The sequence below is a fragment of the Nestor notabilis genome, unplaced genomic scaffold, assembly GCF_000696875.1.
Source record: "Nestor notabilis isolate BGI_N333 unplaced genomic scaffold, ASM69687v1 scaffold3314, whole genome shotgun sequence".
In the NCBI taxonomy this organism is placed as follows: domain Eukaryota; kingdom Metazoa; phylum Chordata; class Aves; order Psittaciformes; family Psittacidae; genus Nestor; species Nestor notabilis.
The window spans coordinates 96,827-113,246 of NW_009926691.1; the positions used below are offsets into that span (position 1 = coordinate 96,827).

At 37.3% G+C, this 16,420-nt stretch overlaps 1 protein-coding gene across 1 annotated transcript in view; it reads right to left on the reverse strand.

Moving 5' to 3' along the window:
* The window catches only part of CACNA1D (calcium channel, voltage-dependent, L type, alpha 1D subunit), a gene marked incomplete at its 5' end in the record, with an annotated part of 117,339 nt that overhangs the window by 79,808 nt on the left and 21,111 nt on the right, over nt 1-16,420 (reverse strand). The window contains 2 exons of the mRNA XM_010013655.1: nt 3,078-3,155; nt 6,358-6,527. Coding sequence (XP_010011957.1) covers nt 3,078-3,155; nt 6,358-6,527 — 248 coding nt within the window. The remainder of the gene's footprint in view (nt 1-3,077; nt 3,156-6,357; nt 6,528-16,420) is intronic.

The following is a 16,420-nucleotide window of genomic DNA, read 5'->3' on the forward strand; positions in this document are numbered from 1 at the left end:
CTAGATTTCTAGGTAGTATCAGCTCTCTTCAGTTATGGTTACTGGTTTCAACTGAAAGAATGCTTGCATTAGTTAATATAAGCAACCCATACAGCATGCAGCTTAATACTTTCCTGAGTATATAGAAAATAGGTCAAATACATCAACTACTACATTTTATTTCTGTGGATAAGAAAACAGATTGTGTTTCTCATGTTATAATGTTCACTATTTACTCTAAACAGTTTTCAGATTTTGCAGCAGGGATTTCAAGCTCCACTCCAGGACATAACTAATGCATAGCTAAGAGCAAGTCAGTGTCCATCAGCATTGGTATATTCTAGCCAGATGGAGCTGGAAGAAATAAATTCCACAATCCTATGATATGACAATTTAGTGTCACTGCAGATTCCAGAAGCAGGCTAAATTCCACCCTGAATTATTGAATTGTGGTGGCAAGTATTACAGTTGGAAATGTTCTCTCTAGAAAGTATATAAGTAATATTTTCATCTGGTTCAACTTCAGCTATGTTTTTTTGATCCATAGGCTGATCTCATTTCCACCCTGATGCACCTTGAGTAGCCTTCTGGTTACACATGCTGAAGGAAACGAGCTGCATAAGTGGAGTGATCTGCACAGCAAGTCAGATATTCAGTAACAGCTACTGGAGAGAATCTCACAATTATTTAAAAAGGCACTATACTGGCAAAATTTTAGATCAATCTTGCAAAATAGTGTCCTGGTTTTGGCTGGGATAGAGTTAATTTTCTTCCTAGTAGCTGATACAGTGGTGTGTTTCAGATTTAGTGCAAGAATAATGTTGATAACACACTGATACTTTAGTTGCTGGTACATAGTATTTATATAAGTTAAGGTCTTTTCAGTTTCTCATGCTCTGCCAGTGAGGAGGGGCACAAGAAGCTGGGAGGAAGCAGAGACAGGACACCTGACCCAAACTAGCCAGAGGGGTATTTCATACTGCAGCGTGTCACACTCAGTGTAGAAACTGTGGGGAGTTGACCCGGAGGCACTGGTTGCTGCTTGGGTCAGGCTGGGCATCGGTCAGCGGGTGGTGAGCAACTGTATTGTGTATCACTTGCAGGTTTCTTTCTTGAGGGGTGGGGTTTATTTCTCTCTCTCTCTATTTCCTATTATTGTATTACTATTATATTTTACTTTATTTTCAATTATTAAATTGTTCTTATCTCAATCGATGGAGTTTTACTTTTTTTTTCCCCCGGTTCTTCTCCCGATCCCACTGGGGAGTGGCAGGGGGGGAGTAAGCAAGCAGCTGCATGGTACTTAGTTGCCAGCTGGGCTTCTGGCTGCTAGTAACATCAAACCAATTCTGTAAGCTCAAAAAAACTCCTAATTCTTTCTCAAATCAGTACATGGATTTTCTTAATCCTTTACACCAAGTCTTTGAGGTGGTCAAACAGGAAAACAGAACAACAACAAAATCCCCAAAGAGGCAACATTATCATTACAAATTCATCTCAAATTTTCCTAAGTCTGCTGTATACCCAGAAAACACATCAGAAGGAAACGGTACTATCTCTTCTGACTGTGAAGCTCCTTGGGGTAAATTCACTTTAAGGAGCGGCTGCCTGGAAGATGTTCTACTTGATACTGTAGTGAGTTATCCATTTTCATAGTGCAGATCTAATGTTGATACTATCAACAATCATTCCCTTTTTATAGACAGCCCATGGAAGCTCAGTGTAAGGTTGAATGGTTGCACGGCAGTGGAAGGAAAGCAAAATTATCAGTCTTCATTACAGAAGCATTGCTGAACCAACCACGTCTAGCCTTAAGGATGACATTGTGAATCTTGGGAGTGGTGTAAAATCTACAGATGTGGTGCTTTTAATGGAAATAGAAGTACAGATAACAAAAAAACCCAAAACGTTTTGGGTGGGATTTCTAATCCGGTGGTAGCCTAAGTCTGAGCTACTCAGATCAGTTTAGTAGTCTCACAAACAGAGGAAGAAATAGGCCACCGATTTGCACTTTGGAAAAATCCTACTCATAAATGTATACCTGCCCTACAAGACACGGATGAAACTAAGACAGTGCACACATGCTTGAGAACGCTCTCAATGGGTGAGGTCAGGTACTAGCAGCGAGACAGCATTTGCATCAGACCACAGCAAGTTTTCAGCCAGTTCCATGCTTCTTCACAACTGACATCAGAATCTGAATGTGCTCATTTAAATGCTTTGTTGAAACACATATCCAAAGTAAAACTGCAACCACTTTCAGCCATTTTTATGGAAAAATGATTGCAGCCTATAAAGCTGTGTGAGCTATTAAACAATATATGTAGCAGTCACATGAATAGTTTCAAGTAGACTCAGTATTTGTAGAAAATGAGTCCACTGGGTCCTAGCAATTTCTGAGTTAATACTCTGCCTTCCCTAAAGTAACTGGATCAGATTTGTCAGCCTCAGTCTGAGCCGTAATAGTGACTCTTAGGACAGCAAGGAATTCAGTTGCTGCAATAACTTTGTTGTAGGTAGGATTAAAACTAGACCTCTAAATTGTCACAGCAGTATGTTTACCGGTACTAAAAGACTATCGTACTCGAAAACCCCTGTCCATCTCCATTGTGGGTGGGAAAGAATTACAGAAACAAACCCATCATCAACAAGAGGAAACACAGTAAAAGTTTTGCTAGATTCTACATTAGAAGTATTATAAATAAATATTATAATCATGCTGTTCTAAGCTTACACTACAATCCATTAATAAAGTTTGTAAAATACTTTGATTAATTTCTTCACACATGAATTTAAAATAGATTTCTGAAAAAAGAAAACCTATGCTTCAGCAAGAACAGTAACAGACAAAAAACACTTCAGTGGAAATCGAAACAGATTAAAGCCTCCACTTTAGGAAGGTAGAGCACTGCAGCAGCACCAGTGTATTTCAAACATGCATTTAAACCAGCAGGACTGCATGCACGAGAGTCTACATGCCAAAGACGTATATGCCTTTGTGGTAGAAAACGCATATGAAGTGTGCTTTCAAAACCTCACACATCAAATGCAGCATCAGCACAAAAGAAAGTTCAACTGCAAATCCAACCATGTTTTACCATGTTTATTGGAAGAACGGCCAAACCATCTAAGCCTGCTTTTCTTCTTTTCTTCCATTAAGTCAGCCAGTGTAACCCCTTCGTATTAAGCACATGTAATCCCAGCAGGGACACAGTAGATGGCAGCAGTGGCAACGCAAAAAATAAAAGTGTCCATACATACAGGCAAGGTTAGGCAAAACGAATTGAAAATACCGCCAGCATAGCTCACCAGAGCTCAGCCTCTCACCTCTCGCCGATTTTTGCATTTTGAGCTACATTCACAATGCTTTGAAGTCACTGGAAATTTTTTCATTGACCTGGGGGTAACTAGTTATTGCGTCATAATGAAAACTTACGACCTTTACTAAAGGCATATTTACAATTCTAGTAGTTAAAAGGTATTCCATTATTCAACAGCACTGAATACCTGCCCACTATCAGCAACAGAGATCTGTGAATACAGAGGGTTCATATACAAATAGTTTGACTTAATGGCTTCTCTGGTTAGAAATTTTAAAATGCTTGTGTTGCAGAAGCCTAAACTACACTTTTAAAGTATTATGTAAGAACCTATTAATCACTGATTTAGCTGTCTTTGAAATCTGTACCTTTTCCTGCCATAGAGAGATCTTCTGTATCCTAAATCCAGAGCTCTTCCACATTGTTGAAGAGCATTATGGTGATTTCCATCACAATAAATCAGCAGTAATCTTGATCATCCAAAGGTTTAGGTATTTAAAGTAGGGACACAGCTGCCCAGAAGCCTGCAAATTGTTATTCTGCCTATCTTTGCATGTAGCCCTACATTATGCTTCAAAGACAGTTCTAGAAACACATCATCAGTATATCTCGACTACATTTATTTCCCAGGCTTACTACTCAAAATAATTAACCATAGGTGATAACTAGCTAAATTTCACCTCATTCTTAAACAGGTAGCACATTATTACAACTATGCTCCTAATCCAAAAGTTTTCCATGGAATAACGGGATGGACACCTTGTGCTGCCTCTCATCCTATCTCCCCATGCTCATCCTATCTCCCCATGCCATGTGATATGCAGCAGAGCATGTCTGGAATGCAAGGAAGTGGAGTAATTCGGCAACTCTTCCTTTATACCCTGTCGCAGCTGATATTAAAAATGAAATTCCAAGCCACATATTTAAGCACATGTGCACAAACCCAGAAGAGTACTAGGAGATTGCCTCTTTGCTGGAAATTTCCACTCCATATATATATGCATACCCGAAATTAAATTCTTGGGATTGTTTTAAAGGTCTTGTAATTACATTCCTTCTCCTATTTTTACTCTGTAAGTCTTCTCCAACTCTTAACTTACCCTAAAATTATATCTAAGTTAACAGTTTAGAGCCCAAAGCTCTCTCAAACACAACAGCAATAGAAACAAGTATTTTTTTATTTATGAAAGACCTGTATGATCTAGAAGCTCTTTAAAGAATGCTGGAGCAAATTGTTCTTTTGCAGCATATTAACACACATCCAATTTGAACAGGATGCAACAAATTCCTGAGATTTGACCTGCAGACTTACAAACCAAGTCCATCAGCACCATAGTCGACAGGATGGCTGCCCAGTGCTCTGTGAAAATTCAGCATCACCTACAATTCTGCATCGTAGTCTTGTACAAAGTGTATTTACTCAATAAAATGTGCAACCTTTTATTTCTCAGTCTTAGGATTTTATATTGATACTCAAACCCACCCATACAACATCAGTATCAACAACAACGTCTAGTAAATTATGTAGCTTTTTTTGTTCTGCTCTAGATAAAACCTCTGTGCTACATTTTTCACATAGACATAAATTATTCTTTTCTGGGTGATGCTGGCATCAACATCAACCCACAAGTTGCCTTCCAGCCTCTCATAAAATCTTTGTTTCCTTCCAGTCAGCAACACAAATTCATCCCCTACTTTTATCAACTAAAGGTCTAATAAAATTCTAAAAAACAAAGATTTTAAAAGTAACTTAACTACATGCAATACAGAGATAAGTTTTAAAACAGATACCTCAATATCAAACCACATAATTTTCACTTTTTACTACTTCTGAAAAGTACTATGGTTTAAAAGAACAGTTAATGATAAATTAACAGCTTTAGAAGAAAAAGAACAGTATTAATGTATTCAACACAGAAAATAACATTCTGAGTTGGCTTTGACAAACCACTTATAGATGCTTTGTCTTATATATACTCATGGAATCTACATGAAAAAGTACCATGACTTTCTAGAGTATCAGATAAATAAGAAGATGCTATTTAGCATTAGTATATATATTGGACTTTAAACTTACATTTAGTATTAAATCATAAACCACAAACAACATCCTGAATCCATATTCTCATTTATGTACACCACTAAAAGTTCTCATGCAAATTTTAACCACTACTATGTAAACTTGGTGAAGAGGCTAAAATAACCTTAAATAACATTAAAATACTGCTGTTACTCAAAATTTCTGTAACAGAGAAATCGATTGTAATTTTTACAGTTGTCACACTATCATGAAACTAGCTTGTTCCTTTATATTACAACTCAGGTCAAAAGCACTAGAGGGCCACTACAGCATGAATAACCTTTCCCATAATACACTACTGATAAATAAATACACCAAAAGTAAGCAATAATTATACTCTTTAGTGTCAAACCAAAATCCCACAGGATCTCATTTATTCCATATTCTTTTAATACATCTAGTAAAAAAGATTTTAAATACTTCTCTTGAAAATCAGAAAGATCCAGAATGTAATTTCTCTACTTCAAAACTCAAAAAAAACCCTAACAAACCCAAACGAAACCCAAAACCAAAAAACAAACCCTTTCACTATTAGCACCAGGTTATGTCTTGACTGTAGTTTTGACCATATGTTTTAAGCTTTTTATATAATTATTATTCCTATTGCATGCACCTACAGGCAAAAACATATTTTTCTTGACTAAGAATTGACAATTATACTTAGTGGCATGTAGCCTGTATGCACTAACTTTTTACAGACCACAAGTATAGCAAAGGTTTTAAGTCTCAGTAGTGACTGAGTGCAGACAATGATTTGCACATGGACAGCACAGAGCAGAATTTTGTTGGCAGATTCTGGATTATCTTCCATGACTAAGTATCAATATATTAACAGACATGATTGTTCTGCTAACAAATGCTTTTGCAAATTGAAACTCAGAAAGCGACATTAGCCAGGCTGCATTCACCCCCGTGTAACACCCTTAAAAGCAGTCACACTGTCCCACATGGAAGTAGTAGAGAGTAAAGAACACATACTGTTCCGCTTGCCTTCTTCATCAACCTCTTCATCATTCTCAGGGTCAATGTCTTCTGCCTGTGTAATCCAGTCTAAATATCCCTTCAGATCTTCTTCAAGCTGCTGTTTTTCACGTAGCTTCTGAAAGTCCCCTCGGGCCTTGGCTTTTTCTCTTTCCTTGGAAAATTCTCTACCAAATTGAGAAAAAGTAGAAAAAAATACTGATTGTCAAACTCCCAGGCATTTTGATCTAGGTCTTGACATTGCAGAATAACATACTGACATAGACAATAAACTGAATAAACTACACTGAAGATTTGAGAGCTTCTTTGAAAACAAAGACAGTGGTGCAAAGAAGTCATGGGAAATCCCTATCACATTCCATCAAAACTTTCAGAGGTTTTATGACTTAATCGAAAATAAAGCAATATTCTTGACTCTTCCCATATAGGAAGAGTCCCACGTGTGTGCCCCCTGCTCCCATTTAGTTATGTGCACTTCTATACAGATTTTAAAACCAGTTTTATCCAATGGCTACAAAGAGAAATTAACTTGCAATAATGAAGTCATTTCAGAGAACTGAATATTAGTTTCAGTGAAAAGGAAATTCCAGCATCCAATTCTAAAATCTTTCCTCTTCCAGCCACAGTTTATTTGCCATATCAGCACATACTTATTTCAGTGCATGCTTCACAGAATACTACTAATAAGCTCTCTATCATCTCATGCATAGACACACCTGTGCTGCACCATTATGCTTCCTGTAACAGAACCTAGAAACCCTGTCCTTGCAGATCAGAAACACATCTTTCTATGTAAATTGAACTCTGTCTCACTGCTGCAGTCTCAGGACAATGTATTTTACAATCTGTCCAGTTCATCATTAGGGTCAATGCCTAAATTATCATGGAATGATAATTAAAATAATTAAGTAATGCTCTTGAAGAAAGAAGTTGGCTAAAATGGGCTACTGAGATCTCTTCCACCCTGAATTACCTTGTGAATCTATGATTCCCTTAATGATGTAGGACTCAAGACAATCAAGCAAATTCTTGCACCAACTCATTTCATATGCTGACCAACACTGGTACAGATACGGTGTGATACATAGCTCCAATTGCATAACTCCGCTAGAAAGATCAAACATTGTCCAATTTATCCAAGTACCAATATGTATGATTAGGGGTAGGCAATCACCTTTTGGAACTGTATTGTAACTGTGCACCAATTCAGTATTTAAAACTAACCTTGTTGTGACTAACCTGTTAATCTTACAATAGGGCTGAAATTAACCTAAAGAATGGCTATCATAATTTCATTTACTAAAAATTTGCAACCCTTTATTTTTTGTGAACTTTCACCTGAAAAATATTCCCTAATAAATATACTCCAAGGGGAAATTTATTAGAGCACTCAATAGTATCCTTTTTCAAGAGGAAAAATATTAGGAAATTAGTGTAAGACTTGCAAAGTATTTTAACAAGCTGAACACAACTATCAACATGATGTTGCCCTGCTAAAAAATACAGCAGAGTCTCATTTTTTCAACATAGTATTTCAGTTTGGTGATAGACATTACTTATTTGGAATTGCAACGATATAATCTCTCCAGGCTTTTTTATTTCAATTGTTTTATTTGCAGTCTTCAAACATCTTCTAATAAATAAATTTCTGCTTTGACATTAGTAAATTTAGAAATTAAGCTCTTTACATGCAATCATACAGGTTTTGGGTTGTTTGTTGTTTTAATTTTAATGTTCCGTTGCAGAAGCTAAAAAGCTTTCAGTTGCAAAACTAAGAGGCAGGCACTACACCTTTTACAGCTGAGGACTGAATTCAACAAAAATTCAGTTTGACATGGGGAGATAACCCTGTTCCATCTGATGGCACTGTAATGAAGCTGAAGAATGCCAGTGCTTGCTTTGCATTTGCTGCCCTTCACCTAGCATCCAAGGACGAGGTCCTCCAAAAGGCCGTATCTTCACAAAAATGCTCATGGAACAGATGTCACAAGCCTGGAAAAAAATTGTTTGCTTTATAAAATGCTGGGTTTAAGCATCTCACAGAGAGAATAGACTGTCCTTCACGTCTGACTGAGGCAACATACATGTGACTCTTATTCCATAGGCAGCATCTTTGAAAAGAGAGCTATCATAACGTAGTGGGAGATCAGAAGTAACAAGCCTTGCTGGCTTTTGCTAAGTATTTGTGGTTTGTTCAGTTAAGTCCTTTGGGTTTTTCATTAGGGTGAAGGATATGTGATGTGTGGGGGTAAAGTAAAATGAAAGCTACTGTTATATGGAATGAAGTGAAAGATTATTTAAAAATACAACTGCTGGCAAGGCTGGTACTTTCAACAGTGCTTCACCTGTGACAGAACCACCTTTTAACTTTGACTACATTAAAACGGCTGCACACAAAGAACTAAACACAGATTTTTATATTCACAGATAACTATGACCTTCAATCCAGCATGCAAGTCAGACATTGCTTTGTTAAATGCTGCTGCAATTTATCAGTAGGGGAAGATGCAATTTGATTTCCATGATATTTAAAATTTTTACTTTTCTTTTTAAAACCTGGCTGTAAGAACCTGAATAAACTGAATTTTCTTTAGGTGGAAGAGGAATCTGGCTCTATAGTATTTTTTTCTATCACAGTCACAATGAAGCGACAACCCTCAGACACACATAGGTATGTATTCCTTTTGCTGAAATACCATGACTAAGAAAGTGGAATTAAATGGAATTGGAATGTAACGAGTTTCTTGTTAGTGGAACAAAAGCTTTTTTTTTTTAATTATTTTTCTCACAAGAAACAAGAAGTTATTTTAAAAAGGTGATGCAGGTGAGCTGAGGGAGAGACATTGCCTCTTTAAAGCTTCTGACAAAGACATTTAGACAACAAGATATCTGAGTATTTAGACAAAAGATATGTAGACATGGACTTATCACCTAGAAGGAGGAATAAGATGGCTGCTTCTGCAGCATTTCATGGCTATGGCTTGGTCCAGGGCAGAAAAAAAAGCTGTTGTCTATGTAAGCAGCACAGGTACTGACATGGTTAGACTAATGGCCTGAACTGTCCCCTCTAACTGTCATCAACTCAGAACTCAGCCCAGGAGCCTATGAAGTTGATAGGCTTAGGAAATGGCACATTAATTGTCGTAAGAGAACTTAAGCTCTGTAAATGTTTGATTACACAAATACCTGTGCTAAGAGCAAACTTCAAAATATGTATTTCATTCTGTCTTGATAAAATGACCTGGATCTGGCATTTGAAAACATGCATAGGGGAAGGGGGGACTAGTTCATTAACTAAAATGACAAAAGTTGTATTCAAAGGGCTGTTGTGACTATGCTAGCATTCATAAGGGTCTCTCCACTAAATGTGATTCAAGCCAGCCTCCACCCAAGCTGCAAACTGACAAATCCTGAGGAGCTACTCTGATCTGACACCAGCATTTGTGAAACGAAAATCAGGCCTATTCCCTGTAAAATTTCAGTTTGAAAATAACACGGATTTAAGTAGTTTTGATAAAGCACAGAACTCAATGAATATGTTTTGTCCTAATTTCAATAACTAGAAAAAGCAAGCTTACTACTGTCTCATATTCTAAAGAATAACAGGCTATCAGGGGTAGAAAGAGCTTATTGCAAATCTCTGTTTCTGAAGAATATTATAAAAGAGACCTGCACAACTTGTATAACAACACCTTGTATAATTAATTACCTGTTTGCATTCAAAAATATCTTTTCTTCAAAACAGTCTATTGCTACTTAGACAGAGACAATTCAGGTTTTTATTTCACTGCAAATACAAAAAAAATCAGCCCTAGCCAGACTAATTTGGATCTAGTTAAGTATAACTAAAAATTGCAGCATATGACAATATCCTGTAAACTAAGTAAAGCTTCAAATTGCAGCCACAGTGTAAATAACTCAGTCAATTGCACCTGCAGCAGAAAGGAGATATCACTTGCAAAATAAAGCATTATACGGAGACTCACCTACATAATCTAACTTATTTTTAGTGATAACTAAGCTACTACACGATACACAAGTGTTAGGTCTATTGCTCAAAAATTCCTCGTCTCCTTGAATAAAGATGATTTCAGTTCTCTGCTTAGGCACAAAACCATCATCATCAATGGCTGTTGAGGCAGAAGCATATAAAATGCAGGTTTCGAGTTCTTGCTTTGACAGACTGGGGCAATCGTTTTCATGCCAAGCTTTTTTTCTTCAAGTGAGTGAAATAACTCCTGCTGGTATGCATCAGCTGGGAATGGCTCGATGCAATAGGGCGGAGGTGGCAGCAGAGCGTGCTACTGGGACTCAGTTACAGCTCTCCAGTTCTCACACCTTAACTTGAGGCAGAGTCATATTAACCAAAAATCCAAGTTTTCTTAAATTTTTCTGGTATACTCTCCCTTCTCTCTGTAATTCACAGGCATAATAACTAAGTAGACACCTCTACTGGCCTCCTATCAGCTCAAAGTTCCTCCATGCCAAAGGCTGGACACTTTTCATAAGGGGGCAGCAACATGACTTCCTTTATCTTCTGTGCATCATTAGGCATTGATGATAGGAAATAAACAATTGCTTTAGGTATCTAAATATAAACCAGGACACTAATTCTTCATTGGCCATGTTATCACCTCTTTGTGTCACTGCAAACACAACAAGAGAGAATTCATCTACTGCAGTGTGCAACTTACTGCACACAGGCTCTGGTACGTGGAAAGTGTTAAGCTAATGCTATATGTAGAACTGTCACCCAGACATCCTAGACTCACATTTATTCACAGAGAACAGCCACATAATAACAAAAATGTACTCACAGGAGTACAGTGTTGGCCACCAGACTCACAGAAGAGGTTTCACACAGCAGTAACTATACCAACCAACAAATTTGCAGAATCGGAGAACCCAAACTGCTTAAACTGTACAGATAAGCATGGACAGCAGCTCACAGCTGGATATAATGTGTAACAGATGTAGAGAGACATAAAAAAGGTTAAGTAACATTGTATCTTTAATTACTGGATATTTGCATACCTCAGTGTTACCCTTTCTTTTAGAAATAATAAAAACTCACAGGCTGAACACTGTAGAATTATTTTTGCAGCACAAAAAAGTCCTAGCAGGAATTTTCCTTGAGCAAGGAACATTGGGTTCTTGATGAGGGAATGCAAAATGATATTACCTACACAGTTACTTCCATATAGTTCACTAGCAACTGACAAAATATATATTGAAAGGCTCCAGCACAACCTCTGTGTAGCAGAGGGCCTGTACAGCATTATTGCACCAGAGTGCACATGAATGCAACAGAATCATCTGTGGGAACAGCAAGCTAAGGAATAACCTGATAGAGCAACAAAACTGAGATCTGATATTTCAGTCTGTTATTATATCTGCATATTAAGATGTACTCCTTCTGTCCTGAGCAGAGACCTGTTTGGCTTAGGACATGCTAAATTTCTTAAAGGAAGAACTGGCAGTACTGAGCATAGGACCATACCCCAGAGTGTGTTCACCCCAGCCACCATCATGTTGTGCACCCTACCAGCGTGAAACGTGATCAACACATTTTTGTCTTTTTATTTTGAAACTGATGTGATCTGTTACCTGCCAGGAACTCATAAGCAATTATCTCACAGGACTAATCCCTAAGAAGCCTTGGTGTGCTAAGTTCAAATGACTGAAAATCAGTTCCCTTCAAGTTCTTACTCAAGAGTACTGAACTTCTCCCATTGACTTTAGTGGTGTCTGTCTAAAGCAGTTGATGAGAGTTAGTGCTGTAGACAGCAGTACCTGCTGATTATCTTCTATTAGTATATGTAATTGATCAATCAAATATAGTATTTCCTTGGTTTGTATTTATTTGTGTTTGAGTTCTGTTTTTACTAGCCATGCAGCAATCAAAGAACCTCCTTTAGCTCATAACCTGCTGAGATCTAGAGCTGAAGTCCCTCTCCTCATTTTGAATGTATATTCTGTTTATGCGAGGGAGTTACATTTTTATCCATAATTTTTTTTTTTTTTTTTTACTGAGCCTTCCCTCTGCTGTGAAAAGGAACACTGTCAAAACCAGTTCATTTTCCTTTTACTGAAAGACTATGGATGACAGTTCACTGCCGGTTTCTATTTGGTGCATCATTATTCAAATGTCTTTTTCTACGTTTTTTTCCATATATACTGTAGAAAACAGTTCTTAGGTGTATAGCTTTTCCATGCCAACATATTTTATATGACACTAATTGACAGATACTGCCGTGAGATTAGCATGGATGACTACATATACCCGTAGCTTTTAGAATTATGTACATATATATTACAAATAATACTGTGGGGAAAAAAGAAATGAAAAAAATAACATTATTTTAGTAACCTGCAAGACTTCCATGTAGGAGGATGCATATAAGGACATGTCAAAGCTTATGCTTCGGTGTCCTTTAGCAAGGCAATAAATTCAGCTTACAGAGATTTATTAAAGTGTGTTTGAAAGGTCTTATTTGTTCCCATGGCTACCCAAAGAAATACTAATGCCTTGAGCAGAAAATGCCATCAGCAGAAACCATCCCCTAATGATAAGGACTATCTTCAGGAATAGATTATCACAGCTCATTAAAAGGCATGCCTCTTGATAAATAAATTATGAAGTTTTTATAATTTATTATTTTCTCTGTTCGTAGTAAAACAGTTTAGTGCATGCTGGATTATTGGCATATTTATTTTAATTTTCAATATACTTTTAAAGGTTCTTTAAATGGATGAATATCTCTCAATTCCCTTTTTTAGGGCTTAGTTTTATTTGTTAACTTTCTAATAAACTTAACTTTATAATTTCTAACTTAAATTTCTGGTTTCAGCTCAATGTCTCTTGTACCAATAGTCATGATACACTTTATTCTGTAATATTTGGAGGAGGCCTGTCCTCAGGTCCCAGTTTCTGTGCCTACTATTTCATGACTTTGGAGAACACAGGACCAGTTTATGCTGTTAACTCACACTGTGTGTAATGAAAGCTACAGGTAAAAGCAGACTCCTGAAACTGTCCACCACCCTTCACAGAGGTAGAACTGCAGGGCAGCTCCTCAGTGCCAACATCAGTGCCTTTCCATCAAATGTGAAATTGCTACAAAGATGCACTGCCTAATCCTTGCATCATACCAAAGGAATTTTTACAGAGGAAAAAAAGTTGCTCTGGGTTCTCTAAGGGACTGAACCCACTTCCTCCTGGCTGGCTTAAAGACATAGCCATCAAAATAGAGCATGACCATGTCATGATCACTTTGCCATTTATGGAACTAAAACAATTATTCAGAGCCACATACAGCTTTAAATTTGTAATGTGAATGAGCAAAATGCAAACCAGCCCAAGATAACAACATTGCAAAAACATCTGAATACATCTATGGAAGCTTTCCATATCTATCTGCAAGTATTTTGCTCTGTATTTCTAAATACTGAAAGAATCAGAACATACAGTCTTACTGTGAAGGATCAGCTGACAGTTCAAGGTATCCAGCTAGATTCCTAGGAAATTCACTACACTGAAAGAAATTACCAACCACCAGATGTTTTGAACCACACTTCCAAACACATTTCCAGAGCTGGATCCAGAGCATTTTTTTCTACTATGTTTATGGAGGAGCTTGTTCGCCAAATCTGTTCTTAGGCCAGAGTTAAAGCCTTCTTCAGAGCCTTCTACTGAAGTTGGACCAAGAGTCACCCCTACAGCCCTTTTCTAGACTCACATCTATAGTTGGCTCTAAAGCCATCTCTAAAGCACTTCCTAGAAGTGGATCTTCAGCCAATTTTAGCACCCATTCCCAAAGTGGGACTTGGGCCATTTCTTGAGGTCTTTTCCAGAGCTGAATGTAGGTTCAATTGCCCAGCCATTTCTTGGAGATGGATTTAGAGCATGTTTTGGAGCCCTTCCACATGGCCCTTTCCAGAGGTCCTTCGAGAGGCCTTTACTAGAGCTGATATAGAGGTGTTTGTCTCACAATCCCCTTCTAGTGCTGAATCTGGAGCCAATTGCTGGAGAGCATCTCTGTGGCTGACAACTTGTATAGGTCACTGCTGGAGCTGGAACCATTTCTGGTGTCTTTTTTAAAGCTGGCTCCATAATTTCTTAGATGGCATTAGGGCCTGAGCTAGATCTGGAACCATTTCTAAAACCTGACCTGGAGTCTTTTTCCAGAATGCCTTTTCCTGTAGACTCCTGCACACCGCAATAGTTTTTCAATTGAGAATTCCCTTTGGGAATAATGTGAATAATACTAGTGTCTAGTACAGGTAAAAAAGTATTTATAAAAAGCTGAATTACCTCAAGCCTATGAATTCTCTCCATCCTTGCTATTCAGGGGGATATTTAGAAAAAAATCTCCACATTCATCTTACATGCAGAAATCAAAATATTTCCCACATGCAGATTCCACACACACATTATTTCTGTTACTTTATACATCTGCTATTGAAAACATGAACTCTATTTTTAAGAATGTCACCTTCAGCAGGCAAAACTGACATGGATCACCAGGAAATACTCACCTTCAGAAATGGCTAGATGTAAAACAAAACATCTCCCAAATCATCATTCTCTTTCATTTGTACAGTATCTAAATACATCAAACATGCAGCGCACAAGAGGCATTACAGAAATACGAAGGGGCAGATGGCCACAGAGTAACAAAGAAGTGCAAAGAGAATGACTATTTTAAAACCACAAACAGATCAAAACAACAGACAGATTTAAATGTACATGGCATAACTTGATAATACAGGAAGTAACACTTTCATACAGAAAAGGTGTATTAGGCATTCAGATTCCACTTCCAAAATCTGTATGCAAAGCCATGCTTTTCAAGTCAGTTGGCATAATTTTTGCATTCTTGAAGTTCGATTGGTTTAGTAAAATTTAACTTTTTTTTGTAGATTTATCATAAACTATGTTTCATGCTATGGTTTGAATAGCATAAAATGTAAAAGCTAATAACTCTTAATAAAAACCAAAGAATGCATGTTACATACTCAACACCTGCCTCAGAATGAAAACTATTAGCTGTCTACTAAGGAATACAAACGCATTCATAGGATTTTACTAGTACATCATTTTTACCTATAAAATTTAGACATATAGGTCTAAATATAAAGTATGCGGGAAATATTTATTATTTATATACAAATGGCATTTAATGATGAAAATAAATCAGTGTAACAGTGTTCCACACTGGCCCTTGTCAGAGTTTTGAACAAGTATGCCAGGACATTTTCTTCACTTAAGTACCAAAGATTAGTTTAGTATGATAGCTATCTTTTAGGCACACTCTCTTTTCCTTTCTCTTTCCACTTTCAATGTCAATCATTGGTGATATTTATATATCACATATCTCAGTTCACTGGTATAACTTCCTTCAGCATAGAAGTCAAAAAACTGGAGTGTTAGGAAGGCTCTTCTGTGAATTTAGGGCAAACATGAATTCGAACAATTCATCAAGCACCCTGAGCACTCAAGTGACACTACAGTTAGATGGCACTATGGCAGAAAAAAACTTTAGGAATTAACAACTTTAGGAATTTAAGCAGAGTTCACATTACACTCAGCACTGCCATTTCTATTTGGTGGAAATCAAAGGCAAGCCAGCAAGGGTTCTGAAGAGCATTAGACCTCTACACATAAAGCAATGCCTAGAAATCAGTGGTGATTTCTTGCCTGCTGACAAGGGGGGCACCTCTTCCTTGCATTGTAACAGCAACTAAGGAACAACTCCATATTCCAACAAATATCATACATACCATAAGGTTGCAAACCTTATAAAGTATTTTAGATGTACTAAGTAAACGTAAAGCTTAGCTGTGAGGGTCTCTCTAAATTTCCAAGGCTTCAGTAGAAAAAATGAACATGTGCAACAAAGCACCAAATCTGACATTACTTTCCCCACAACTTATTTTTAAAAACAAAAGGGGAATTATCTACTTAACTCTTACCATGTGAAACCTTCACACAACAGGAAGAAAACTAATTGCTGCTTGTGACCTTCTTAAGGGCCAGCAAAAGGAACTGTTAAAACCT